Raw genomic sequence first — 26939 nt, forward strand, 5'->3', positions numbered from 1 at the left:
TAGTCATATCTGCAGATTCAACCTTTTCAAACAATAAATCTGTAAATATATACAAGTCATACATTAATAACAATCATTAAAATAAACAATTAAATAATTATTAATTTATGTTTATAAGTTTTTTTGTTGATAAATTACAACTTAATCATTATCAAGATTTCAGGTTAATATCTAATAAACGGTCTCTTCCAAATAATATGATCTCATTAAAGCTGCAACACAAATCTACAATAATTCTGTTTAAAGTGAAGTTCAGCATGTCAATAAAAATAAATAAATAAAAAAAATCCTATTTTATAGTCATGTTATATAGAGAGTATCTTATGGTTTTATCATATTCATATTCGTTAATGTTCATTTTCAGTACTAATATTATCTGACAGCAGCGGATCGGTCTGAACTCGTTTAAAATGATGTACAGTGATGTAAACTCGCGAGCTGACCTGCAGACTGACAGAGTTTTGGCGGCAGCGGCTCCCGCATAATAATATCTGACAGAAGAAACTTTATTACGTTCCGCTGAAATATAAATGAGTCGCGAAATGAAACGCAAACACGTTTTCATTCCCTGCAGACGCTGCGGACAGCCGACGTGCTCGACTGCGCATGCGCACTCACAACACCGACGCGCTTCCGGGAGGTGTCACGTGTGTGTCTGTCCGACCAATCACAGCCGACTACAGCTCCAATTATTACTTTACTTTTTTTTTTTTAAATATAAAAAGCCACATGTATTATCCATATCTAGTGCAAAATTCGGAATTTACAAACGGACTCCTTTTAGAACACAAATTCACACTGAACCGAACTTTACATTTAAAGAAATTATAACAAAAGAATTACATTAGCCCAGCACAAGTTTAATGGAAGGTCACAGATTTATTTATTTTTAAATTACTTTTTATCTCCCAATTCACAATAACCTTTTCCCATGCAGTTCATACCTTTTTAATTTTTATTCTGTTTCCATTAGTCTGTGATTTCATTAGTTCTGACTAATGAAGCCTCTTTATTCAGATTTGATTTATCCTAAGTTTATTTTTAAAATGAAGTTGTCACACACTGACTGTATGAACTGAACTTCAATTAAACTCCGGTAAAACGATCAAATGGATCATTAAAGACTACCTGAAGGAAAACAGCGCACACGTACCACTTCCACTTATCAGCCTCCTCGTCCTTCTTCTTCTTCTCCTGGTCTCCGTCTTTCTTGATCTTTTTGTTCTTCTCATGTTCAGAACTGGTCTTTTTCCTCTTCTTCCCAGACGGATGTTTCTCCGAGCTCTTCTCATCTTTGGCTCTCTTCTTCTTCATCTTGACAGGTGCCTCAGATTCACACCGGTGACCCTCCTTAAAAGTAACATTATTACTTTACTTAATTACTTTCTGGCAACAGTAATTAGTTACATTACTTGTCTTTCACGCCCCACAGAAGTTGCACATCTTCCCCATAAAATCATTCTAAAAAGTAACTTACTAACAATATATTTCTGCCTCATCTGACCAAAACCCACACTGGATCGCAGTCAGAAGTGATTACAGACACTCAGCGGTGATTAATAATAACACTCAAGTGTTGTATTAATCTCATTAATTGTCACATGTAGCTTGAAGATATACTCTTAAAAATAAAGGTGCTTCACGATGCCACAGAACAACCTTTTCTGTCTAAATGGATCCATAAAGAACCTTCAACATCTGAAGAACCTTTCTGCTTCACAAACGCTTCTTTGTGGTGAAAGAAGATTATAAAAAGGTAAGAAAGAGATGTTCTGTGGCATCGCTGTGAAGAACCTTTTAAGCACCTTTATTTTTTAAATTAAGTGCAAGTTGTGAAAATAAATCTAGGAATTCAAATCAGTAACTAAGTAACTAGCTGTTTATGGATAGTAACTAATCTTAGTTACAGTACTAGTGTCAGCAGTTACTGCCCCACCCTGCGGTCACTCGTCAGATCCAGTGTACCTGTGCTGACCACACACCTGCTTGGAGTCACGCGCGTCTGCAGTCCGCTCGCTCTTCTCTTTATGATTGTGACGCTCCTTGCTGCTTTTTGATCGAGTCTGAGAATCAATCACAAGCAATTAAATAAACCTCATTAAACCCTGCAGACACGGTCATCACGAGCAAACACCTCAAATGAAGAAAGTCAAATCAAAACACCTTCTCTTTGCTGTTGTTGTTGATTTCTGGAGAACCTGATTCCTGCCGTCCATCATTTCTGATTTAAAGAAACAGTACACTATTTTTTTGTTTAAACTTATTTCCATATTCTCACTTTAGAAAGTTAAATTCATCATGCAACTAATATTTTTCATTGCTTTGCAGTCAAACCGAGATATCTTGCCTTTCGTCAGGATCTACTTTGACATCCTGCAAAATTAAGAAGCAAAATTAAACATTTTTAGATTGAACCCGAGGTATTTTTCAGATATTTTAATTGAAACATGAGCACTTACCTCAAGCGTGTCAGCATCTCCTGCTTCACATTTCCCTGCGCTGCTAGAACTCATGAACATCAGACTACTGTTTGACAGAACTTCACAGCTAACGGAGAGCGTCCTCTCAAAGCTATGAACTAACACTCTTACAGTCATGTAATCTGGCCTTTAATAATGTTCTCAAAACTGTATAGCATCATAAAAATATTTATACATAGTTCATGGATTTTGTTTTCTTTTTTTGTGTGAAACATTCTACATTCATGTAATGTTTTTTAAATGTTACAAGCTTCAGAAAGTTCAGAAAACATTTAAATGTAACGCTCCCATAATGTTCACAAAAATTATAAAATTGGATGTTCCCTTAATAATCTCATAATTTAGGGAAAATGTTTTCAAACATTTAACAAACTGGTCATGTTGAACATTTACAAGTAACGCTCCCATACTGTTCACAAATTTATAAAATTAATCTCAGCCAGGGAAAAAAAAAAAAAGTTTTTAAAAAACATTTAACATACTGTACATTTTGAACGTTTCCAAATGTTTTCAAAATGCTTGCAAAATGATAAAAGTAGAATGTTCCCTTAACATTTGCATAACCATGAAAAAAAGTTTTTAAAACATTAAAAAAAAAAAAAGAACATTTAAAAGTAAAGCTGCCATAATGCTTTAAAAAAATATATTATATTTATTATTAAAAAAATAAATAAAATTGCATGTTCCTTTGATGTTTGCATAGCCAAAAATGTTTTTAACACACTTTAAAAACTGGGCATGCTGAACATTCAGGAATAAAGTTTTGATAATTTATCGGGAAGGTTATGAACTAACAGAGACGCACCTGCAGACTCCAGATCGACTGTCTGACTGCTTCATCTGTTAATTACACAATCATTAGACTCGCTCACATCTTTCCTTCATTAATCATCTTCTGTCGATTATTGTACCTTTGAGGAGGGTTTGTGTTTGCCGTTCAGCTCCGAGTCCTCCTCTCTGTCTCTAGACTTCTTCTTCTCTCTGACACAAAGATCTCAGTCAAGTCAACATGCAACATCTCTGTTCGACTCACGATTAAACATCTTTCTGACCTTCTATCGTGTTTCTCCTTTTCAAGTTTCATCCTGTAAGTTCGTATTTCCTGCACAAGTCACTGCAAGGACAGTAAATTAGTGTCTAATCAAGCATTTGCAAATGAAAAAAACTACTGATTCGATTAATGAGTTTAGTGTAAACTCAAAGCATTAAAATGACTCGATTATTTGCGACTCCGATGTGAAATCTCTTCGTACCTGAGGTTCTCACAGCGGCATCAGAATGCATGTCACCTGTCACACCTGAAAGGTTTTAAGTTGCTCTTGCAATCAACTGCGCAAAATCAGCCACAGCGCCACCTGCTGGAATACACCACCTCAACATGAAGCGCTCGTGCAGATAAACACCTGATCAACGAATTTCCATGACATTTGGAGTTGTTTGTGATTATTGGATGGAGAATAATAACATAGAGTCATTTATACTGGATCCTAGGAGTATGTTTAGATATTCCCTTCACTAGAGGGAACTGGCTTTAAAAATCAAAACTTTCTGAAAGCTGTTGATCTCCAGTGAAGTGCAAACCAATAAACCAGTTTTCTGTAAATATGCTAAAATAGCTACAATGTGATGATGCCAGTTGCATGAATAACCACTACTTTAACAGGGTTTCTGCAGGTTTTATGAAGATAAATATAAGATCTTTTTAAGACCAAGACAATTAAAGGAAAACCTCTAACCAGTCTCCATTAGTTCCTAAATCACCTTTAAACCATCTTTACAAAGAAATAGCGCAAGTCCTGAATAGCTCTGCTCACAGACACTAAAATACAGAAGTGAACTCTACTGTACCTTCTGATCACACGGAAAAAAATCTGATGTTCTTCCTGTTTTTGTCTTGTTTTTCAATGCAAATGTCTAAAGACTCTTAAATAAAGACTCATCTACTGCAGAAACAACATGATATAAAATAAAAGGTCTTGTTTTATGAGAAACCGATTAGAATGAAACAAGTTTATGGTTGAGAAAACAAGAAAATATTTGTTTTAACAGTACATGCAATATTTAATGCCACGACTTGTGATTTAAGAACACTTTAGGCCTCAACTTGAGGAATTAAAACTTTTTCAGACCGTTTAAGATTGTCATAAGAACATATGGTTTGACCAACTAGCAGTTAACCAAAGGAGATCCAAATTAGATGAATCCACATTTTTATGAAACTGACTTCAGTCTTCTAGTTAAATGACGTGACTAACTCGTGAGACTAGTCTTAGCAGTGCGCCGGCCGCTGATCAGCCTTCACCAGCTGCTGAGGAAAGCACAAGAACCAAACAAGCGATGATTCACCAGTCTTTTATTACAGCAAAAATATCTGGATGTGCAAACCGTCACACCCTTTCGCAAGAAACGAATGGAATGATTGATCCGAAGCTTGTTCCATCCATCCGTCAACATCACAAATGTTCATGTGTCCAGTTTACGCAGCACAACGGCAACAGACGAAGAACAACTCATCATCCGTCAGCTGCCATAAATACTCAAATACATTTGGTATGAACTGTACAATAAAAGAAAACGTCTGCACTTTTTACATATAAAAGAAACAACGAAAAACAGTGTAAATCATGTTCTAAAATTAGAAGAGAAAAAATCACTAAGACCTAGGGCTGGGAGAATACATCGCGATTCGTGGATCGATTCTGAGATTTTCTGAATGCATCACGACTCTGAGCTTAGTTTTTAACAGTAGACGGCGCTCTGATCTAGTTTTTAATCTGGACACTCATATGCTCACGAAGAAGAGCGCTTGTGCATTCGGTTGAGTCATGCAAGTCGTTAAATCTACTTGCACCTCGGCTTTTATGACGTGAGATTAATGTAAACACAGCCCACTATGAACACCCTTGTAATTTGCTTCAACTTTTTCAAACTGTATGGATGATTATTTTATGTTCAAGTGGTGTGTGTGTGTGTGTGTGTGTGGAAGCCCAGGTTAAAAAGAAAGTACACTTCCATAATGTACTTAAAATTGCTCTATTTTCATGCACCAATTTTGTAGTTAATATACTAAAAATGATTCTTTAGTACTTCTTAAGATAAACTTGAGATCAACTGTGCTATTCTGGGACACCGTGAATATGAACTAAAATGTGCTTTTAACATACTATCTCTATATTAAAATAAAAATGTATTTAGTCACCACTTGTAGCACACTTGAACCCATCTTTCATACGCTCAAGTGTGCTACAAGTGGTGACTAAATACATTTTTATTTTAATATAGAGATAGTATGTTAAAAGCACATTTTAGTTCATATTCACGGCGTCCCAAAATAGCACTGGTGAGTACACTTAGATGATCTTAAGAAGTACTAAAGAATAATTTTTAGTATATTAACTACAAAATTAGTGTGTGAAAATAAAGCACTTTAATTACATTATGGAAGTGTACATTTTTTTTAACCTGGAAGGAACTGGAAGAAAGCAGAGTACGTCTGTTTCTGAAGCATGCAGCGCCACCTGCTGTTCAAAAGTAAGCTCAGAATCAATCCACAAATCGTGATGCATGGATTTGTTGTCCCAGCACTACGAAGATCTGAGATTCGAAGCAGTAATTACGAGCAGGCGATGGATTCCAGCTGCTGCTCGGCCTCGGCGGCCATGGCTGCGGCCTGGAGCTGCTCGGTCTCGCTCTGCAGCTGTTTGCGCTCGCTGTGCATGTTGTTCTCGTGTCTCTTCAGGTCGGAGGCTTTGGCGAAGGCCTTGGTGCAGGAGCCGCACACGAAGGGCTTCTCTCCTCGGTGGCGTCGCTCGTGGTCCTTCAGGTGCGACTTGTGTTTGAAGGCCTTATCGCACATCTGGCAGCTAAACGGCCGCTCGTTGCTGTGCACACGCTCGTGTTTCTTCAAATCCGGCGCGCGGATGAACGATTTCCCGCAGGCTTCGCAACGATACGGCTTGAAGCCCGTGTGGATCTTCAGGTGCTCCTTTAAATGCGCCTGAGTGGTGAAGGCTTTGGTGCAGATCTCGCAGACGAACGGCCGGTCGGCCGAGTGCAGCTTCTCGTGTTTCCTCAAGCGGTTTTCATCGATGAAGTTCTTTCCGCAAACTTGGCATGCTAGCTGATCGCGATGGCCGTAGAGCAGATACTCGAACTTCATGTCGGCGGCGGCTGTCGTCCATCCCGGCGGCTGCTCGTCTTTAACATCGCCCATGCTTTCAGCGAACGAAAGCGTTTGAGTGTGAGCCGCCAGCTCTTTGGGTTCTCCATCCATTGCTTCCACCTCTTGATCGTAGCAGCTCACTTTGTGCACCTCCTCCTGAGCCAGCTCCTTCAGAATGGCCTCCTGCACTCGTAACGCATTATTCGGCGATTTATCCAAATCGTGATTGCCTTGAGGCTCCTCTACGATGTCGTCCGAAGGCGCGTCATCTTGGTCGCCGAGCACTTGGACGTCGCTGTCTTGACTCAGCGGCGGATCTTCCGCCGGAAGCCCCATTTTCACCATGTCATACGGGAACTTTGCGTTCCTGGGGTCGTTTTTCTCGTCGGGCGACATGTCGCGTTTTTGCGAGCAGAGTTTGTCTAAAAAGCGTATGCCGAGGATCTGTCCCGAGGACATCATTAGATTCACATCCTTCTTCTTCACCGAGATCCTGGCGGTGTACATGTAATTCAGCACCTCCTCGAAGATGTCCGAGCGGATGAAGTCGATCTCGATGACGGACGAACTGTCCACTTCGTGTTTCTTAAAGAGTTTCTTGAAGTAGTTGCTGCACGCCGCCAACACACAGCGATGCGCCCTGAATTTCACATCCTCTACTACCACAGCGATGTCGCAATGCTCACCCTCCAAACGCTGCTCGTTTAGTAGCTTCAGAAAGATGGTCTTGTGCTCATCGTCCACATACTTCACAGTTTCGGACATGCTGGAGCGGGATCCTACGGGAAGAGCATGAAATATTGGTCAATGAATAAAAATAGCGATGGAATCGGATGATAATGCCACAAAACTTTTGGGATACACCATGGTATATTAATTAAACAATCATAACCACTACTTTAGGCTGATGACACACTGTAGCGATAGCACTGCTTCCTAAAGCTTGGAAACTTTAGTGAATCAATCAGTGTATCAAACTGCCAAAGTCACGTGATTTTAGTAAACGAGGCTTCATTACGGCATAACTATTTAGAAAAGTTTCAGAATTTCAATGGTTCACCGCTGAGGGGGGGTCTCTGTGAACCCATGAATCATACGAGTTCATTGAGATCGATCAGTTTCATCAATTTGTAGACATTTTAACGAGACAATTGTGTAATAAGAAGGATGAGAAGTAAATAGTCTCTTACTGGTTACTCTTACTTACAAAACGTTACCCCGTGTATCATCAGCCTTAGGGTACGTTTACACAACAGCGATGTAGGGCTGCACGATCATGACAAAAATCGTAATTGTCGATTATTCCCTTGAAATTGTAATTGCGATTATCAGAATTTACATTGAACGATGTTTATACCATTGTTTGAAGCAACCGTGTGCCATGTTTTTACATGAAAATAAACTAACTGAAAAACCTTTATTGCTTTTCTACAGTATTAAGCCTCAAATGTCAACTATACATTGGATTGGTTTCTCCTTTAAATTAAAAAAAAAAAAAAGTAAAAAATATGTATCTCAATGTTATACTAAAACTAATATTAAAACAATGGGAAAAACCCTTAAGATAATCTGTAGAAAGAAAAAGAACATCTTAAGCAAGCAGAATAATATAAGTGGACATTGAACGATTAATTGCCGCTTTGAACAATTACGTAATTGTAATCGTGATTAATTGTGCAGCCCTACAATGAGTTTTAGCGTTTTTTGACAAGTTTCGCGTACAGGCGACAACTTTGTCAAAACAATTTAGTGGACATTGTCTGCTAAAATAACTAAAAGCGCTGTATTAAGCTGCCAAGCCAGTAGTTGGCGATGGAAAGACTCGGACAATAAAGGCATTGTTTTCAAAAACCTGCACCCGTTTTCAAAAGTTTTCAGTCCCCCAAAACATCACTGTCGTGTAAGTAAACGGCCAAAACACAAAAACTTTTCTGTTTTTAGAAACTGTTGTGTAAATACAACCCCCTAGTTCCATAGAACTCGCATAGCCAAAAATCATGGCACTTATTATTGATGATACATACTTGCTATACATTCTTTAGTAATGCTTTGTTTACATTAGTCAGACAGATAAATGCATAAACTGAATATCATGAAGTCTCTCCATGAATAATGTTCATGTATGTCTGACAAAACAACTGAATGAAGTCTGCACACACATCATTATTATAATAAATAATCATTAGATCACATTTGTGACCCTGGAGCACAAAACCAGTCATAAGTAGCATCGATTTTTTTTTTAATGCCAAAAATCATTAGGATATTAAGTAAAGATCATGTTCCATGACGATATTTTGTAAGTTTCCTACCGAAGATATACCAAAACTTCATTTTTAATTAGTAATATGCATTGCTAAGAACTTCATTTGAACAACTTTAAAGGAGATTTTCTCAATATTTAGATTTTTTTGCTCCCTCAGATTCCAGATTTTCAAATAGTTGTATCTCAGCCAAATATTGTCCAACAAACCATACATCAATGAAAAGATTATTTATTCAGCTTTGATTTATAAATATTTATTCAGATGATGTACAAATATCAATTTAAAAAAAAATTACCCTTATGACCAGGGTCACATTTGATTACACAATAAATGCATTAAAACACATATTTAGACGATACCTTGATGGACACATGATGTTTGTGGTTTGCTCTGAATGGACTGAAACGGGCCACAAACGCCGAGACTACTTCACCTCAAACACCTCCAAACACCTCCAAACAGACGAGCTGTGTTTTTAGCTCAATAAAAGACTGATTTGGTCTCTAAATATCTCGTTCTGTCCACAAACTGAAGTTTGATTCGCCTATTTAGCCGTTTCTGCGCTAGTCTGCTTCGCTTCTCTGGAAGCTAATCTTAGCATTAGCACATAAATCATTGCCGATGGCTTTAATCGACACTAAACGACCGAAAACGCCGAGCTCTCCGCAGCGTTTCGCGCTAGACGAGCCCGTGGAACCGTGGAGCGCCGATCAGCACCGGAACGCTCGGTAAACGGGACCGCGGCGCGCTGAGGCGGATTTAGTGGCGCGAGCTGCGCGGGCCATGAGGAACACTCCCGCGCCGGGCGCGCGCAGCCATCCCGCGCAAAACATTATGCAATAATTCAGCAGCCGCTTCGGTCCGCTCCAAAAATCTATTTCTTACCTTTATTGTGCTTTATTGTGATCCACTGGGAAAGTGTGTGTTAAATGTCACGAAAGCCAGTGCAGAATTTAATACTTTGTTGTTGTGTGCGAGGCCGAGGACGAGCACAGGCGGAAGGACGCGCTGCGCAGGGTTGCCAGGTTTTCACAATAAAACCCGCCCAACTGCTGCTGAAAACTAGCCCAAAAATCGCATTCCAGGGGGTACAAATACACATTCTTTTGGCGGGGTTCTCCTGGTAGAATTCAGCATTCCAGCCCACATGAAAAAAAAAATACTAATTTAGTGTTTTTGAGCCATACTATAGTAAAGTGTGTTTTACTGTATATATTACAGTATTTACAACACTTTGTTAATGAATGCTACAGCATACTGTATAGTGAACTGATAAACTGTAATAAACACTGTAGTATACTTTAGTTTTTACTACGGTAAACTGTAGTGTATTGTAGTATAATATACCCTATAGTTGTAGAAAACAGTACAGTCTTGGGTAAAGTAATTTGTTTATATTACTATAGTTGTTATATTACCACAGCAACTATAGAATTACCACAATAAATTAATTCATGTACTTTACTATAGTGTGGTTCAAAAACACAACAGTATTACTATAGTATTTTTTAGGGGCTAAATATCATAGATAGGCCTATATTCAGTGTTGGGGAGTACATGTAACGGAATTACGGAATTTAATTATTACATAAATGTAACTGTAATCAGTTACAGTTACTGAGAAAACAATTGTACTTAAATTACAGTTACTTATGAAAATGTTAACGATTACAAAGGGGTTTGATTTCTTTCACAAATTGCATTGGCTGCTCTAAAATATAAGACACCGATGTTTCAGGAGTTTAGGACACATGCTTATTCCATAACTGTTTTATTTCCTATTTGGGTTTATGCTTTATTTTTTATCATAGCTGTGCAAAGATTTGATTTGAAAAACAGTATCTTAGCCATTAAACTATTTTTTGTTATTATTTTAAATCTGTATTTAACCTCAGAATGATCTCAAAGTAAAAAGAGGTGCTAAAGTCTGATTTTGTGGTTGGCTGTGCTTTAAAATTAAATGATTATAATCTTAATTCAATTTTGAAGTCTGACAGTAATCAGTGTTGAGGCTGCTGTAAGGTTAACTCTGCCTTAGATGTTTTAAAATGAAACATTCGTTCATTTTTGGAACGGTCCGCGAACCCTCGAGCAGAGATGTTTATGGAGATGAGAGGATCACGTGTGCAGTAATAACCAATCACATTACAGCATTGATGTCATTGAATTTCAGTCAGGGTTGTGCGACACTCAATCGCCATTTACGGATACCATAGGAATGAATGAGAAGTGCCGTAAACTCAATCCCACCTGTCGCAAAAAGTCAGTGACTTCTCTTATAAAACAACATTTTTTTGTGTGTGTGGTAAACTCTAAAAATGTAGAAGATTAGCAGCTGTCGATTCATTAAATGATGAGCTGTTTATTCAGCCTCTCTTCTATTGACATCCATTCAATAAAACAGCCTCTGCATGGTCTCCTTTCCGTTAGCATTAGCCGTTACGCTTTTTTGGCTAATGGTTGCAGGCTTGCCTTCTAGTGGCTTTGACTGTGTGCGTCTACAACAGCAAGTTATAGGCATGTGTCTTTAAATATTCATTTATTATCATGGTGAATGACGTCAAGTTGACCGTTCCAAAATGGCGGACCCGTCAACGTATCTGGAGCGGTCGAATATGGCATCTATGCATATCTATGCTAAATATCACGTTATTAGGGTTGCTTTAACCCGCGGGCGTGAAAAACAACCCGCGGCAACAGTGTTGAAGCAGCCCGGTTCCGCGGGAAAACCGAGGACTTGGCAACACTGCTGCGGAGGGCGAGTGACCGAAGCGCGTACGTAGACACGGGCACGGCTACGCAAACAGCGTACACTGCGAGATGCGCAGGCACGCTTTACGCAAATGACGGAGCGCGAGCCGCACTGTGACGCGCGGGAGGAGCGAGCGCACGCGCATTTACAACCGAATGCGAGGATTTAGAATAGATTAATGCAGTCCTTTATAGGATCTGAACTGTTCACCTATTGACCTACTGAACAAAGAACTCTTAGTTTTTAATGTAAAACAAATGATTCTTAGTTTTGGTTTGCAAAGCAAAACAGCCAGGTGATTAAAATAAATATAAGAAATTGTATTGGCTATTTACCCTTAAAGGGACAGTACACCCAAAAATACATTCTGTCATAATTTACTCGCACTCGTTTCATTACAAACATTCTTTCTTGCTTCATTAGAACACAAAAGAAGATATTCTGAAGAATGTAATGTAACCAAACAGATTTGGGTCCCATCGACTTCCGAAGTATTTTTAGTCCGTACTATGGAAGTGAATGGGACTCGAAACAGTTTGTTTTGTCAAACATTTTTCAAAATATCTTTACATAAGAAATAAAGTCATACAGGTTTGGAATGACATGATGGTGTGTAAATCATTACAGATTTTTAATTTCTGGGTGGACTATCCCTTTGGTGGTATTATGGTACAGTGAAATAGTGTTTTTTTGGTTTTTTACCATGGTACTTGGCGATTGCCATATTCCTGCATCATATTTATGACACCCCTAACAGATTACACTTGTATTACCATTGGCGCATGTCCAAAAACATGATATTACCATGGTACCATTTCCCAAAAACAATGGCAATAACATAGTACATTCACAATCAGTATTTTATGTGGTACTAATTTGAATTATTTCAAAAGAAGCCCTGTTCTGTGTAAATCTTTAAATATCAAATCATCTGCACTGGCCAAAACTGAAATGTTTCAGTGAAATACACAACTATATAATAATCTTGTATTACACAAAAATTGATTTGTTCTTTGAATTAGTTTATTGAAATTGTCCGTAAGAAATACTATAATGAATGCTTTTTCTCTTCATTCATGTCTCAATGCAAAGGGATGAATGGAAACTGCAAAATGATCAGAAATGGAATTGAGATTTTATTGGAGTTGCTTGAGTGGGAAACAGTCAGCAGGGCGGCGATGCTGCACATGACACTGCGTTGGAAAACAAACAAGGACATAAACACTCATGGGGTTCGTCTGTACAGTTTAAGGCTCAGATGTGGCACTCTGGGCAGGGAGATCTCTGGGATTGATATTTCAGGGCAGCGATCGTCATTACAACAGCTCTATGAGAGTTTCATTCCTCTAAGCTCAACGTTCACAAGTGACAGTTCTCAAAAAGAAACAAAAACAGGTGTATGATTCAAGTAAAAACAACATAACACGTCTCTAACATACATGTGTGGCATTTTCACATTCTCATAATGAACATGTGTAATATTCAACGTGAGCAGATCAGAGTTGAGCCGACGGAGTGTGAATGGCACATCTTTGCGCGGTTAAATATTGTGCAAAGTTTGTCCTTTTTTAAAGTGAGCAGTAATCAGTAGAATAAATAAATGTAGGTATCTGTAACTGTTATATTTCTTCTCACACATATTCTTCAGTCCATTTATGACGAGCTTGTGGTTTGACTATACACTGCGCTCATATAGTATTTACTAAAATGTCTATATACTGTAGTCTCCTCACAAAAAGCAGAATTGTTCCCTTGTCATGCAGTAACAGTGATCCAGTGCTGCGCCTGTAAGCATGTGTGTGTGTGCGTTACTCCAGACGTGTTCAGATGACGTTTGCTGCGATTCATTCGTTTATGCTGCTTTTTCCATGTTGATTTCTCTCAAGCATCCTTCATTTTGCACAGCGTGAACACATGAGTTCCTCCAGAAAGCATGAAGATGATGTTAATCCTGAAAATGAATCAAACAGAACATTCAGTCAATAACAGGATCACGCAGTGAAGGAACAGAAAGAACCTTCAGAGGAGCAAAGCTTGACGCGAGTCTGTCAGTGATGATGTCAAACACGTCATGCATTTCAAATAACATAAAAACACCGGCCTCAGTAACATGCCTCCATTTCAACATTATCTCACTGAAACTGAAGATCTACATTTTCCTCAGGAAAATGTCAGTGGTGTTTCCCGTGCAACAGGGCATTGCTATGTGGTTGCTATGGTGTTCAGGGTGGTTGCTAGGGTGAACTGGGCAGTTGCCATGTGGTCTACAGGGTTATGGTGTTCTGGATGGTTACTATATGGTTACTTGGTTGTTATGGTGTTCTGGGTAGTCGTTAGGGTGTTCTGGGTTGTTGCTAGAGTGTTTTGCTATGGTTGCTATGCAGTTGCTAGGGTTGCATTGGTGTTCTGGGCAGTTGCTATGGTAATCTGGCTTGTTGCTAGGGTGTTTTGGGTAGTTACTATGTGGTTGCTAGGATTGTTATGGTATTCTGGGTAGTTGGTAGGGTGTTCTGGATGGTTGCTAGGGTGGTTTTGGTGTTCTGGTTGGTTGGTACGGTATTATGGGTGGTTACTATGTGGTGGCAACAGTTGTTATGGTGTTATGGGTGGTTAATATGTGGTTGCTATGGTTGTTTTGGTGTTCTAGTTGGTTGCTAGGGTTGTTGTGGTGTTCTGGTTGGTTGCTGGGGGGTTATGAGTAGTTAATATATGGTTGCTTGGTTTGTTTTGTTGTTCTATGTGGTTGCTAGGATTGCTATGGTGTTCTGGTTGGTTGCTAAGGTGTTATGGGTGGTTACTATGTGGTTATTAGGGTTGTTTTGGTATTCTTTGTGGTTGCTAGGGTTGCTATGGTGTTGTGGTTAGTTGCTAGGGTGTTCTGGGTGATTACTATGTGGTTGTTAGGGTTGTTTTGGTTGGTTGTTAGGGTGTTCTGGATGGTTGCTAGGGTTGTTGTGATGTTCTGGTTGGCTGCTAGGGTGTTCTGGGTGGTTACTATGTGGTCGTTAGAGTTGTTTTGGTGTCCTTGTTGGTTGCTAGGGTGTTATGGGTGGTTACCACGTGGTTGCTATGGTTGTTTTGGTGTTCTGGTTGGTTTTTAGTGTATTCTGGATGGTTTCTAGGGTTGTTGTGGTGTTCTGGTTGGTTGCTAGTGTGCTCTGGGTGGTTACTACGTGGTTGCTAGGGTTGTTTTGTTGTTCTGGGTGGTTACTAGGGTGTTATGGGTGTTGCTAGGATGATCTGGGCAGTTGCTGTGTGGTTGCTCTGGTGTTATGGTTAGTTACTATGGTGTTCTGGGCTGTTCCTATGTGGTTGCTAGGGTGTTCTAGGTAGTTGCTATATGGTTGCTATGATGTCCTGGATTGTTGCTATTTAACTCTGGGTGGATGCCCAGATTAGTAAACAGTAAATCAACATTATTCATCTCAGTGAGCGTCATCATGTGGTTACATGACTCATGGAGATGATCTGCAGTACCGCTCTCTACCAGCAGAATGCAGTGTGATCAACCACATCTGCTCCTGATCTCACACAGACGATTATCATATCATTCTGTTAGAGGTGTGAGTAGTTAGTTCACACTCTGAAAGCAGCAGTCAGACGTCCGCAGATGTAAACAGCCAAAGCGGCACCGGTGTTAGAACAGCAGCCAATAGCAGCGCTCCAAAGCGCAGCACAGCAGCAAATCAGCTCGCAGTCAGCCAAGCCTACTCAAGCTGTGATTGGCTGTGGTCTTACCTGCATCACTCCTCCGGCGTGATCTCCGTCTCTTTATGCACCACCACTTTGGTCACTGACATGTCGGGATGCTGTTCTTTAGCCTCTTTAATGGCCTGGGCCAGAGCCTGACCCACAGTGACACCACATTGTCATCACAGGCCACATCCCCCAACACACACATCACATCACAGGCCACACCCCCAACACACACATCACCATAACAGGCCACACCCCCAACACATCACCATCACAGGTCACACCCCCAACACACACATCACCATCACAGGCCACGCTCCAACACACACACATCACCATTACAGGCCATGCCCCTCAACACACGCATCACCATCACAGGCCACACACCCCAACACACACCTCACCATCACAGGCCACGCCCCCAACACACGCACACACATCACCATCACAGGCCACGCCCCCAACACACGCACACACATCACCATCACAGGCCATTCCCCTCAACACACACATCATCATCACAGGCCACGCCCCTTAACACCCACACTTCATCACAAGCCACGCCCACAGCACACACACCCACATCACTGGCCACGCCCTTCAACACACAAACTAGTGTGTTCAACTTCATGCGGTGCCATGAAAACCGATCGGCGGCTGACTTGAAGCAGTGCATGCCGGTTAGAAAATTTGTCTCCACGTCACTGTCACGTGTGGCATCAAAGTACCGCGAGAGCGTTTCGAGAGCAGCCGGCTGACTCACCTGGCGCAGTTTCTCCAGAGCGACTGCGGGAGCGCTGATGACGACACAGCTGTTTCACGATTGGCCAAATTCACCACATGACAACAATGACGTGTGTTTCTAACATCTTCAAATCCAATACTGCTCACAAATATTATTTTACTAGGAAAATATCACAATCGTGTGAAAAAATGGAAGCTAAGCCAAACTTTGAACATTTTATAAAAAGAGATTAAACAAATGGTACTACATTAGATAAAATTAAGAACAAAAAAGCAAGAAAGACCTATGAAGCTTTTTGTTACTTTAAATTGTTGTAATTTTACCCCTGGCATGAATTGTTTCACTTTAGATTTAGATTTAGATTTAGTCATTTTGCAGACGCTTTTATCCAAAGCGACTTACAATTGGGGAATACATAAAGCAATTCATCTTGAAGAGGCAATCAGACAGACGAAGTGCTTGCAACACCAAGTCTCAGGCATTGTTCAAATAAATACAAACTACCGAAGGAAGGAATAAGTAAAGAGAAAGTCAAGTGCTGTCGAAAGAGACTTTACATATTCTTATGAATGTTTATTTGTTTTTGTACTTGTTGTGAGTTGTATATGCTTGTACAAACCTTTGTATAATTTTTGCATAATAATAAAAAAAATACTGCCCACAAATCTGTTTTTAGAACAGTAAAAGATTTTTTTACTGTATAGTCACAATGTTATAATGAGTCACATTTAATAATAAAAAAACACTGATAAAGGCTTATTGGTATTTAAATAGTACATGTTTATGTTGAACTTTATTCTTGAACAGATGGCCCTGTATTAAGCAGGATATAAAAAGTGTTTCTGTTGCTCATGAAAACATTTCTGAAACATCCGTGCATTTGACAAATATTGCATGTTATTCACTTCATCTGTGATAGAGTATCCAAACACCGCGAGAGCATCACTACCGGCAGCAGAAAGAGTCCGACTTCACGTCTCCGCTTTCAATTCCGCCCCCGACTGCAAGCGGTTGCTCTGCATGAAGTCAAACACACCTATAATCACAGCCACACCCCCAACACACGCATCACAATCACAGGCCACACCCCCAACACACACATCACCATCACAGGCCGCGCCCATAACACACACCAACATCACAGGCCACGCCCCTCAACACACACATCATCATCACAGGCCATGCACCCAACAAACGCATCACAATCACAGGCCACGCCCCTCAACATACACCATCATCACAGACCACACCTCCAACACTCACACATCACAGGCCACGCCACTCGACACACCATCACCACAGGCCACACCCCCAACACACACATCACAATCACAGGCCACGCCCCTCAACACACTATCACCACAGGCCACACCCCCAAACACACACACACACACACACACACACCATCACACCCACACCACTCAACACCCACACGCCATCACAGGCCACATCCCCAACTTACACATACATTACCATGACATGCCCCCCCCCAACTCACACTGACATCCCAGGGCATGCCCCTCAACACACACATCATCACCACAGGCCACACCCCCAAACACACACACTCACACACTCACTAACCCTAACCCTAACACTCCGGCCACGCCCCCAACATACACACATCAAAATCATTGGCCACACCCCTCAACACACACACACCGTCACACCCACTCCATGCCTCTCAACACACACACACACACACCATCAGAGGCCATAACCCCAACACACAATCACAAGCCACGCCCCTCAACACACATCAACATCACAGGCCACGCCCCCAATTACTGCTGTCACAATTATGATAAAAATTGATGCAAACTGCTGAATCCAGTCATTAGAGTTCATACAGGATCATTCTACAAATCCACAGTCACCATCTGTAAACAAATCATCAGCTGATCAACTTTTAGTATGTTACGATAATACAGCCATTTTTTAAAACTCATGTAATATATTTTTCTTTTTATCTTTCTTTCAGGATGTAAACTCTTAAACACAAGTTAAAAGTCTTATATTACAATATTACTCCTATGTTTTTTCCTCTTATGTTTGTTTAGAGGATGATCTTTAAATGTCAACATTATTACCTTGATTTTTTTGTAGAAACATCAGCATGAAATTCACCATAAACTGATCTGAAGGAATAATTATACTTGAATTTCTTTAATAGTCCGGAAACAGCAGCATTTGATAGAATGACCCTGAAGGAAGCGTTTTAAAGACTCAGTGAAGGTCTCACCTCGTCATGATCGATGTCTGCATCTCCTGAGATCACGATTCTCTTCTCAATCCGTGTTTCTGAGATGCCGCCCTTCACCATCTGTCAAACACACACACACACACACACACACACACACACACACACACACACACACACACACACACACACACACACACACACACACACACACACACACACACACACACACACACACACACACACACACACACACACACACATTTGTTTCTGTGAATTATGGAGACTTTCCATAGACTTCTATTACTTTTATACTCACTAAACAATATTTTCTACCCCCTAAACCTACCCCTTACAGAAAATCTGTTTGCATTCTTACACTTTCAGATAAACATCATTTACTATTTTTAATCATTTTTTTACATCGTAGGGACCGCAGGCCACTCTCCACAATGTCAAACATTTTTGGTTTTACTATCCTTGTGGGGACATTTGGTCACACACACACACTCACACACGCACACACACACACACACACACACACACACACAGAGCGGTTACGACACTCGTCCGTCAGACGCTGATGGTTCTGGTGGTCAGTACCTTGGTGATGTGTGTGGTGGTGGTGGTGCTGGTGGTTTCTGATGTGATGGTCTGAGCGCTCAGCAGAATGCCAGGATCAACGTCTCCATCCGTCTCGCCCTGCAACCATCCGACAACACTCAAAACACAGCTTCACACCACATTCAACATCTTTTAATGATTCTGAATCTATTTGATCAGAAATACAGTAAAAATGTGAAATATTATTACAGTGTAAAAGCTGTTTTCTATGTGAATGTGTGTTAAACTGTAATTTATTTCTGTGATGCGCAGCTGTATTTTCAGTCTTCAGTGTCACATGATCTTCAGAAATCATTCTAATATGCTGATTTGCTGCTCAACAAACATTTCTGATTATTATCAATGTTGAAAACAGTCGTGCTGCACAATATTTTTGTGGAAACTGTGATACATTTTATTTTTCAGGATTCACAGATGAATAGAAAGTTCAAAAGAACAGCATTTATTCGAAATATAAATCTATTGTAACATTATAAATGTCTTTACTGACACTTTTGATCAATTTAATGCATCCGTGATGAATAAAAGTATTAATTTCTTTTTTTTAATTATCTTAAATATACTGTACATTACACAGATGCTACACAGACTTACATTAGTTCTGAGTTATGTTTAATTTAAGTATCAAACTTAATCAGATGAATGAATAAATGTAAATTCCTGTTAAAAAATAAAATGGAATCAATCGAGTCACTGGTCATCATTCAGGAAGAGTCTAGAGCTGCAAAATAAACGAGGAGCAGCTCAGAGCAACTGATGAGTTCATACTGAGATCTCTGACTTTGCTTTAAATCACAGAAGACTTCAGGAGAAACATCTGAGACTTGTTTAATCTCACTGCTGTCTTGAAGGAGTTTGTCTGAGATGTGATTCTTCAGAGTGTTTGTGGTGGATGAGATGAGTGTGAGCGACACACACCTGCAGGGACTCGTACGTGATGGTCTTCATCTCCGTGTGGATCACAGGTGTGTCCTCCGTGTCCGTGTCTCCTGACAGAGTCCTGGAGAAACTCACCTCACCCGACTGAGGAACGACAGAGAGAAGAGAGACTCGTCACACACACTAACACACACACACGCACACACACACACACACACACACACACACACACACACACACACTAACACACACGCACTATCACACACACACACACACACACACATACTAACACACACACACACACACACACACACACACACACACACACACAACAAGCGTGTCATATACAGTGTTGGGAAGGTTACTTTAGAAATGTAACAGGTTACAGTTTACAGGTTAGCCTATTTAAAATATAATAAGTAGTGTAACTATTTCAATTACTTTTTTAAAGTGATGTAACTGATTACATTTGATTATGTTTTGATTACTTTTCTAAATTTCTAACAAATGTTTTCAACTGTTGCACTGCAAAAAATGATTTTCTTCCTTAGTATTTTAGTCTTGTTTTATAGTATAAATATCTACAAATTCTTGATTCAGGATGCATTTACTTAAGATATTATGTCTTGTTTTCAAAAAAAGAAGAAAAAAAAATCCAAATTTTGTAAATTTTTGCTTAAAATGAGTAAAAATATCTGCCAATGGGGCAAGAAAAATAATCTGGTTTAACCTTTGAATTAAGATTATTTTTCTTACCCCATTGGCAGATATTTTTACTCATTTTAAGCAAAAACTAACAAAATTTGGTATAATAATTTCAGAAAACAAGGCATAATATCATTAAGTCATTTTACGTGTCAAGTAAATGCATCCTGATTCAAGAATTTGTAGATATTTATACCAGAAAACAAGACAGAAATACTGAGGAAGTGCAGTGATGACAGACTCCTGAAACACTGCGGTCTCATATTTTAAAGCAGTCAATGCAGTTTGGGAAAGAAATCAATCAAATCTGTGTGTGTGTGTGAAAATATTCAGGTGTAACCCCTTTTGTAATCGTTAACATTTTCATAAGTAACCATAATTGAATTACACATTTTTCTCAGTAACTGTAACATATTACGGTTACATTTATTTTGTGATTAAATGACGTAATTCCGTTACATGTAACTAGTTACTCCCCAACACTGTTCATATACATACATCACATCAAACAGACACTCACTCGTTCTTATTAACTGCTCTAGTCTGCATCGGTCAGGTAATACTGTACATGAACAAACACTGACGGAAACAGACACTGGGAAAGAGACGAGGAGGAGCGAGGAGTTCTGGGAGAGAACAGACCGAAAGAAACGCTTATGAAGCCGCTGCAGTCAGCATCAATAGAGCAGGACATCTTCCTTATCATCTACTTATTTATTTATTAATCATTAACACACACACACACACACGTTGTGAGAACTGAATCTTCTCATAAGAAGCTCGTTGTTGGTCTGAGAATCGTCACAAACACACACTATACGCCGGCGCTAGTGAGGAGAGGGCGGATGTTCTGGGGTTTCAGGTTCGGGGTCGCGGGGTCATGAGGTCACGAGGTCTTAAGGTCACCTCTAAACCGGCGGTCAGTTCTACCTCCCCACTGTGACCCTCAGCCACACCCCTCTGCTCGGAGGGGCTCCTGTTGGGCGACTGCTCATCATCATCATCATCATCATCATCGGTGGACAGAGAGAAGCTCTCTCCTCCAGACTCGCTGTCGCTGTGGGGACCGGCCCTCTCGGGGCCCGCGTGTGTGAGGGGCCCGGAGAAGTTAGCTGAGTTCACACTGCTGGAGTCGCTGGAGTCGTCGTCAGACTCGGACTCAGACACGTCGAGGGCTCGCACTGAGCTCAGCGGCTCCACACACGCAACACACGCTTGATAATACACCGCAGGCTCCCAGGGGCCCTCTGGAGGCTCAGGTACCTGAGGCTGAAGTCCCTCCGCTGGCGGCGGCTGGTCCTCTTCTTCAGCCGGATGGCTCTCTGGACTCTCTGATGGCTGCCAGAGAAATAAAGAATATACTGTATGATCAACGGGCAGAAAACCAAACAGAATCAACAACAAAAACGGAGTTATCAGCTTTTATATTGTCTAGTCAGTACAGTACACTGTAAATGCTTTTCTTTCTTAGATTTTTTGTCTTGTTCCAGCGAAGATATCTAAAAAATCTTAAATCAAGAAGGATTTTCTAGACAAGTAAAAATTACTGTCTTGTTTTCAGAAAAAACAAGTCAAAATTAAGAGAGTTTCTGCTTAGAACAAGCAAAATAATCTAATTTAGTACTAAATTAGTACTGTAGCAGCCCAGCTTCGGTCCTTCCTAGTGGCAAATAATTTATTTGATCCATTTCAGTCAGGCTTCCGTCCAAAACATAGTACAGAAACTGCCCTTGTAAAGGTAGTTAATGATTTATTACTCTCTTGCGATACCAGCTCTCTATCGTTACTTCTGTTACTAGACCTCAGTTCTGCCTTTGACACTATCTCTCATGATTTACTCATCTCTCGACTTTCGGCTGTGGGTATATCTGGTACTGCTCTTTCCTGGTTCTCTTCATATCTATATGACAGACACTTTTACATTTCTGCTCGGGATTTCAGATCCCCTACTGCCCCCCTGAAACAAGGCGTCCCCCAGGGTTCCGTTCTGGGGCCTTTGCTGTTTATTATCTACATTTTACCACTGGGTCAGATACTACAGCGTCATGGCTTTAGCTATCATTTTTATGCTGATGACATCCAAATCTACACGTCATGCAGGCCTTCCCTATCCACCCAAATCGACAAAATTTCTGTTTGCGTGCAGGATATTAAAACTTGGCTTAACTCTAATTTTCTGAAACTAAATATGGAAAAAACCGAGATCATCATCATTGGTACTCCAGCACTTACCACCAAAGTTCCCGCTGACTTTACTTGTGATATTACTGGCACTTTAATTACTCCATCTAGCATCATTAGAAGTCTCGGTGTTATGTTTGACCCATCTCTTTCATTTCCGTATCATATTAACTCTCTCTCTAAATTGGCATTTTTTCACTTACGACGAATTGTCCAGCTCCGTCCTTTCATAAGTACCAAAGATGCAGAAACTCTCATTCACGCTTTTGTCTCATCTCGTCTCGATTACTGTAATGCCCTCTTCATTGGCTTGCCAGCTACCACTATTGCTAGATTACAGTATATTCAAAACTCAGCCGCCGTATTCTCACTCGCACCAAGCGTTCAGCCCACATCACCCCTATTCTAGCTGATCTGCACTGGCTACCAGTGGCCTATCGCATCAAGTTTAAAATTATCCTGCTTACTTTTAAAGCCTTGAATGGTCTGGCTCCTTACTATCTCTGCAATCTGCTCCACCCTATTCTCCACCACGTTCATTGCGGTCCTCTGATTCTCGCCTTCTCACCATCCCTCGATATCGCCTCTCTTCCATGGGGGGCAGATCGTTCAGTGTTGTTGCCCCTAAATTATGGAACTCTCTACCCAGATCACTCTGTCTTGCCAATAGCCTGTCTGAATTCAAATCGCTGCTCAAAACTCACTTGTTTTCAGAATGTTATCTTTCTTAGTTAACTTCTGTTTACTTGTTTTATGTTGTATATTACTCTTTGGATTTCTGATGTTGTTTTCTTTCTGTTTATTGTTCGATGTTTTCCTCCCATTTCTGATGTTTATTGTAAAGTGTCCTTGAGCTCTGGAAAGGCGCTATATAAATAAAACGTATTATTAATTTCAAACAGAAAACAAGATTATTTTGCTTGTTACAAAATAATCCTTCATTTTAATTATCTGGGCTGGAAACAAGACAAAAATGTTTTGCAGTGAACAGCTTTGTTTGTTTGAATTGAGATGAAGTAACATCTCAAGAACTATTCACTGAGATCACGCTACAATAACCAACAATCACAGCATTAATTTAACTTCATTAGCTTTAAATTAAACTCTTCAACGATAATGTGATTGGCTCATTTGACTGAACGGCCAAACTTCTATTACTATACTACTATTATCGCATTTATTAATATTTTGAAGTTGCTTTTATTTTTATATTTTCATTTTCAAGTAGTTTTTTTTATATATATTTATATTTTGCTTTCATTTGTTTTTATTTCAGTTTTTTAATAACTCTTTTACTTCTTTTATTTTCAACAAATAGTTATATTTTATTTTATTTTTTAGCTTCATTTAAAACAATGGAATTAAAAAAAAAATCTTTAGTTTTTTATTATTTATATAATAAATGTACTTTTCCGTTATTAATATCTAAACTTTCCTAAATCAAGATACATCAGCTTAAAAAGCAAAATGACATAAGATATTCATACTTGTTTTCTGAAATAAAATGATCAAATTTAAGCAGGTTTATGGTCATAAAAAATATCTGCCCATGGAGTAAGAAAAATAATCTTCTTTTCCATTTGAATTAAGTTGATTTTTCTGATAGATTTTTTTCATTGTTTTAAGCATAAACTCATGTTACTAAATCTTCCACAAATCGAGATGTAATATCTTAAGTAATTATGCTTCGCCACTAAAAGTATCTTGATTTAAGAATATTTAGATATTTATACTGGAAAAAACAAATACAAAATACAAAACAAGACAAAAATACTAAGCATAATATCAGCACTGCTCAAGTCCAACACTGCTTTTCACAATCAATACTGATCTAAATCCGCTTTACAGAGAAGCATCTCTGAGGTGTTTGACTAAAACATAAGAAGTCCTTTTTCCGTCTCTGAAAACAAGTCTCGAGACCAAATGAAGGAATAGATCTTTACAAATGATTTGTCATAATCAGAGCAGAGATGAGAGATGAGCTGAAATGATATGATGTCTGACAGACACAAGTCTGATCGAGGACAGACGCATTTCTAGAGTTTCTTCAGAGCTGCACCTTGTGTACCACGACCGTCTGCGCGATCGGAGCGGGAGACGCAGACGCAGACGCAGACGCAGACGGAGTCCAGCTGCGAGTGGACTGCAAGAGCGCCGTGAGCTCAGGAGACATCTCATCAAAACTGGGCTTAGGCTGAACACAGAGAGACACACAGCATTAAACACACACACACACACACACACACACACATACACACACACACACACACACACACACACAAGAGCATTCTGGGTCATTCAGGGAGTGAAGGGCCTCATTTAGGGCTTATTCATAAGAGAACACCTGCTGCACTGTATATGCATCGTGCAAAGAACTCACGTTATAATTTTCAAGAGAAATCAAATGAATGCAATTATTTAAAAAAAAATGCATTTTTCAACTTAAGATCAGAGCTGCCTCACCTAAAGCCTGGAAACACAGCTGCATGAATCAGTTCTGAGCCAAACACACCAGTGACATGCAAACGGTGAGAGTGAGCGGACTGGTTTGGTCAGAGAAGGATTTCAGCAGCTCGAAGGTTACGATGATGTCCAGTAGGTGGCGCTAACACCGAGCTGATGGATCGATGCCTACAGAATGCTGTTAATTTGCAGAAGTGCTGCAGGAACACAACTTTACTTCTTGTTTGGTGCTTCACCAGCAGATTTATTAAGTTTTATTAGTCTGCGTCTGAAGCCAATTTTAAAACAAAGATTGCTCCCTTTTATAAAGAGTAATTTATTCCTGTGATTTCAAAGCTGATTTTTTTTAGCTTCATTACTCCAGTCACAAGATCTTTCAGAAATCATTCTAATATTCTGATTTGCTGCTCAAAAAAACATTTATTATTATTATTATTATTATTATTATGTTGAAAACAGCTGAGTGGATTTTTTTCAGGTTTCTTTGATGAATAGAAAGTTCAGAAGAACAGCATTTATCTGAAATAGAAATCTTTTGTAACATTATAAATGTCTTTATCATCACTTCTGATCAATTTAAAGCATCCTTGCTAAATAAAAGTATTCATTTCTTATATAGTGTATATGTGTGACCCTGGACGACAAAACCAGTCTTAAGTGTTAATTTTTCGAAATTGAGATTTATGCATCATATGAAAGCTGAATAAATAATCTTTCCATTGATGTATGGTTTGTTGGACAATATTTGTCTGAGATACAACTATTTGAAAATCTGGAATCTGAGGGTGCAAAACAATCTAAATATTGAGAAAATCATCTTTAAAGTTGTTCAAATGAAGTTCTTAGCAATGCATATTACTAATCAAAAATGAAGTTTTGATATATTTACGGTAGGAAATGTACAAAATATCTTCATGGAACATGATCTTTACTTAATATCCTAATGATTTTTGGCATAAAAGAAAAATGTATAATTTTAACCCATACAATGTATTGTTGTCTATTGCTACAGATATAGCTGCTGCTTATGACTGCTTTTGTGCTGCAGGGACACAGATGTATATAGTGTATAATGTTACAAAAGCTTTTTATATAAAATAAATGCTGATCTTTGGATCTTTCTATTCATCAAAGAATCCTGAAAAAAATTTACTCAACTGTTTTAAATATTGATGATAATAATAATCAGAAATGTTTGTTGAGCAGCAAATCAGCATATTAGAATGATTTCTGAAGATCATGTGACACTGAAGACTGCAGTAATGATGCTGAAAAAACACAGGAATAAATGACATTTTAACAGATATTCACATAGAAAACAGCTATTTTAAATATTACAAATATTTCACAATATTACTGTTTTTTCTGTACTTTGGATCAAATAAATGAGCAGAAGGGACTTCTTTAAAAATCTTTAATAAAATCTTACTGTTCAAAAACTTTTGACTGGTAGTGTATATGCCTATTTATTATGTTTTTGTTTTTTTCACATTTTAATTTTTAAATATTTTTCCCTTCTCTTGCATATTTGTCCTGTAAAAGACCAGCAGGTGGCGTCGTCACCAAACACACTGCAGCAGCACAATCTGACCTGCTGGTGGCGCTAAAGGACAAAACTTAAACCAGTGTGATGAATGTTTTTACACCAGACTCTTGAATAATAAATAATTAAAGGACTAAATAAACTAAATGCTGCATTTGTAAACAGCACAACTGATGAGAAATTATTAGCAGACAACTAAAATAATATTGACTATAATAGAATAGAAGATAAAAGATAAGCAC

The 26939-nt window shown here is 39.2% G+C and overlaps 3 protein-coding genes across 24 annotated transcripts in view; all 3 read right to left on the minus strand.

The window, feature by feature from the left end:
• The window catches only part of top1mt (DNA topoisomerase I mitochondrial), a 16971-nt gene extending 13100 nt beyond the window's left edge, over positions 1–3871 (minus strand). The window contains exons 1-9 of one of the 6 annotated variants that reach the window (XM_058765303.1): positions 3734–3871; positions 3533–3594; positions 3392–3461; positions 3286–3320; positions 2460–2571; positions 2348–2373; positions 2164–2221; positions 1983–2063; positions 1154–1350 (exon numbers count right to left, since the gene is read on the minus strand). In XM_058765303.1, coding sequence (XP_058621286.1) covers positions 1154–1350; positions 1983–2063; positions 2164–2221; positions 2348–2373; positions 2460–2571; positions 3286–3320; positions 3392–3461; positions 3533–3564 — 611 coding nt within the window. In that variant the 5' untranslated portion in view covers positions 3565–3594; positions 3734–3871. Of the gene's footprint in view, positions 1–443; positions 597–1153; positions 1351–1982; positions 2064–2163; positions 2222–2347; positions 2374–2459; positions 2572–3285; positions 3321–3391; positions 3462–3532; positions 3711–3733 lie in introns of those variants that run through there. The other 5 variants (XM_058765302.1, XM_058765305.1, XM_058765304.1 and 2 more) reach the window with 5 other exon arrangements.
• Positions 3872–5874: 2003 nt separating this feature from the next.
• zbtb14 (zinc finger and BTB domain containing 14) lies at positions 5875–9951 on the minus strand. 2 transcript variants are annotated; one of them, XM_058765309.1, is made up of 2 exons: positions 9795–9951; positions 5875–7421 (listed from the first exon to the last, which is right to left on the minus strand). In XM_058765309.1, the coding sequence occupies exon 2, from the start codon at positions 7405–7407 to the stop codon at positions 6094–6096; it is 1314 nt and encodes a 437-aa protein (XP_058621292.1). In that variant the 5' UTR covers positions 7408–7421; positions 9795–9951; the 3' UTR covers positions 5875–6093. The 2 variants fall into 2 exon arrangements, with proteins under 2 accessions (XP_058621292.1, XP_058621291.1); XM_058765308.1 differs by lacking the exon at positions 9795–9951 and adding an exon at positions 9269–9717.
• Positions 9952–12779: 2828 nt separating this feature from the next.
• The window catches only part of epb41l3a (erythrocyte membrane protein band 4.1-like 3a), a 65629-nt gene continuing 51469 nt past the window's right edge, over positions 12780–26939 (minus strand). For 12 of the 16 annotated variants that reach the window (XM_058765402.1, XM_058765393.1, XM_058765395.1 and 9 more), the window contains 7 exons: positions 24751–24885; positions 21774–21848; positions 19845–19949; positions 18906–19004; positions 18345–18425; positions 15400–15506; positions 12780–13612 (listed from right to left, as the gene is read on the minus strand). In XM_058765402.1, the coding sequence (XP_058621385.1) occupies positions 15405–15506; positions 18345–18425; positions 18906–19004; positions 19845–19949; positions 21774–21848; positions 24751–24885 (597 nt within the window). In that variant the 3' untranslated portion in view covers positions 12780–13612; positions 15400–15404. Of the gene's footprint in view, positions 13613–15399; positions 17983–18192; positions 18241–18344; positions 18426–18905; positions 19005–19844; positions 19950–21773; positions 21849–24750; positions 24886–26939 lie in introns of all 16 variants that reach the window. The other 4 variants (XR_009269071.1, XR_009269070.1, XM_058765405.1 and 1 more) reach the window with 4 other exon arrangements.

Source organism: Onychostoma macrolepis, chromosome 24 (genome assembly GCF_012432095.1).
Source record: "Onychostoma macrolepis isolate SWU-2019 chromosome 24, ASM1243209v1, whole genome shotgun sequence".
Taxonomy (NCBI): Eukaryota; Metazoa; Chordata; class Actinopteri; order Cypriniformes; family Cyprinidae; genus Onychostoma; species Onychostoma macrolepis.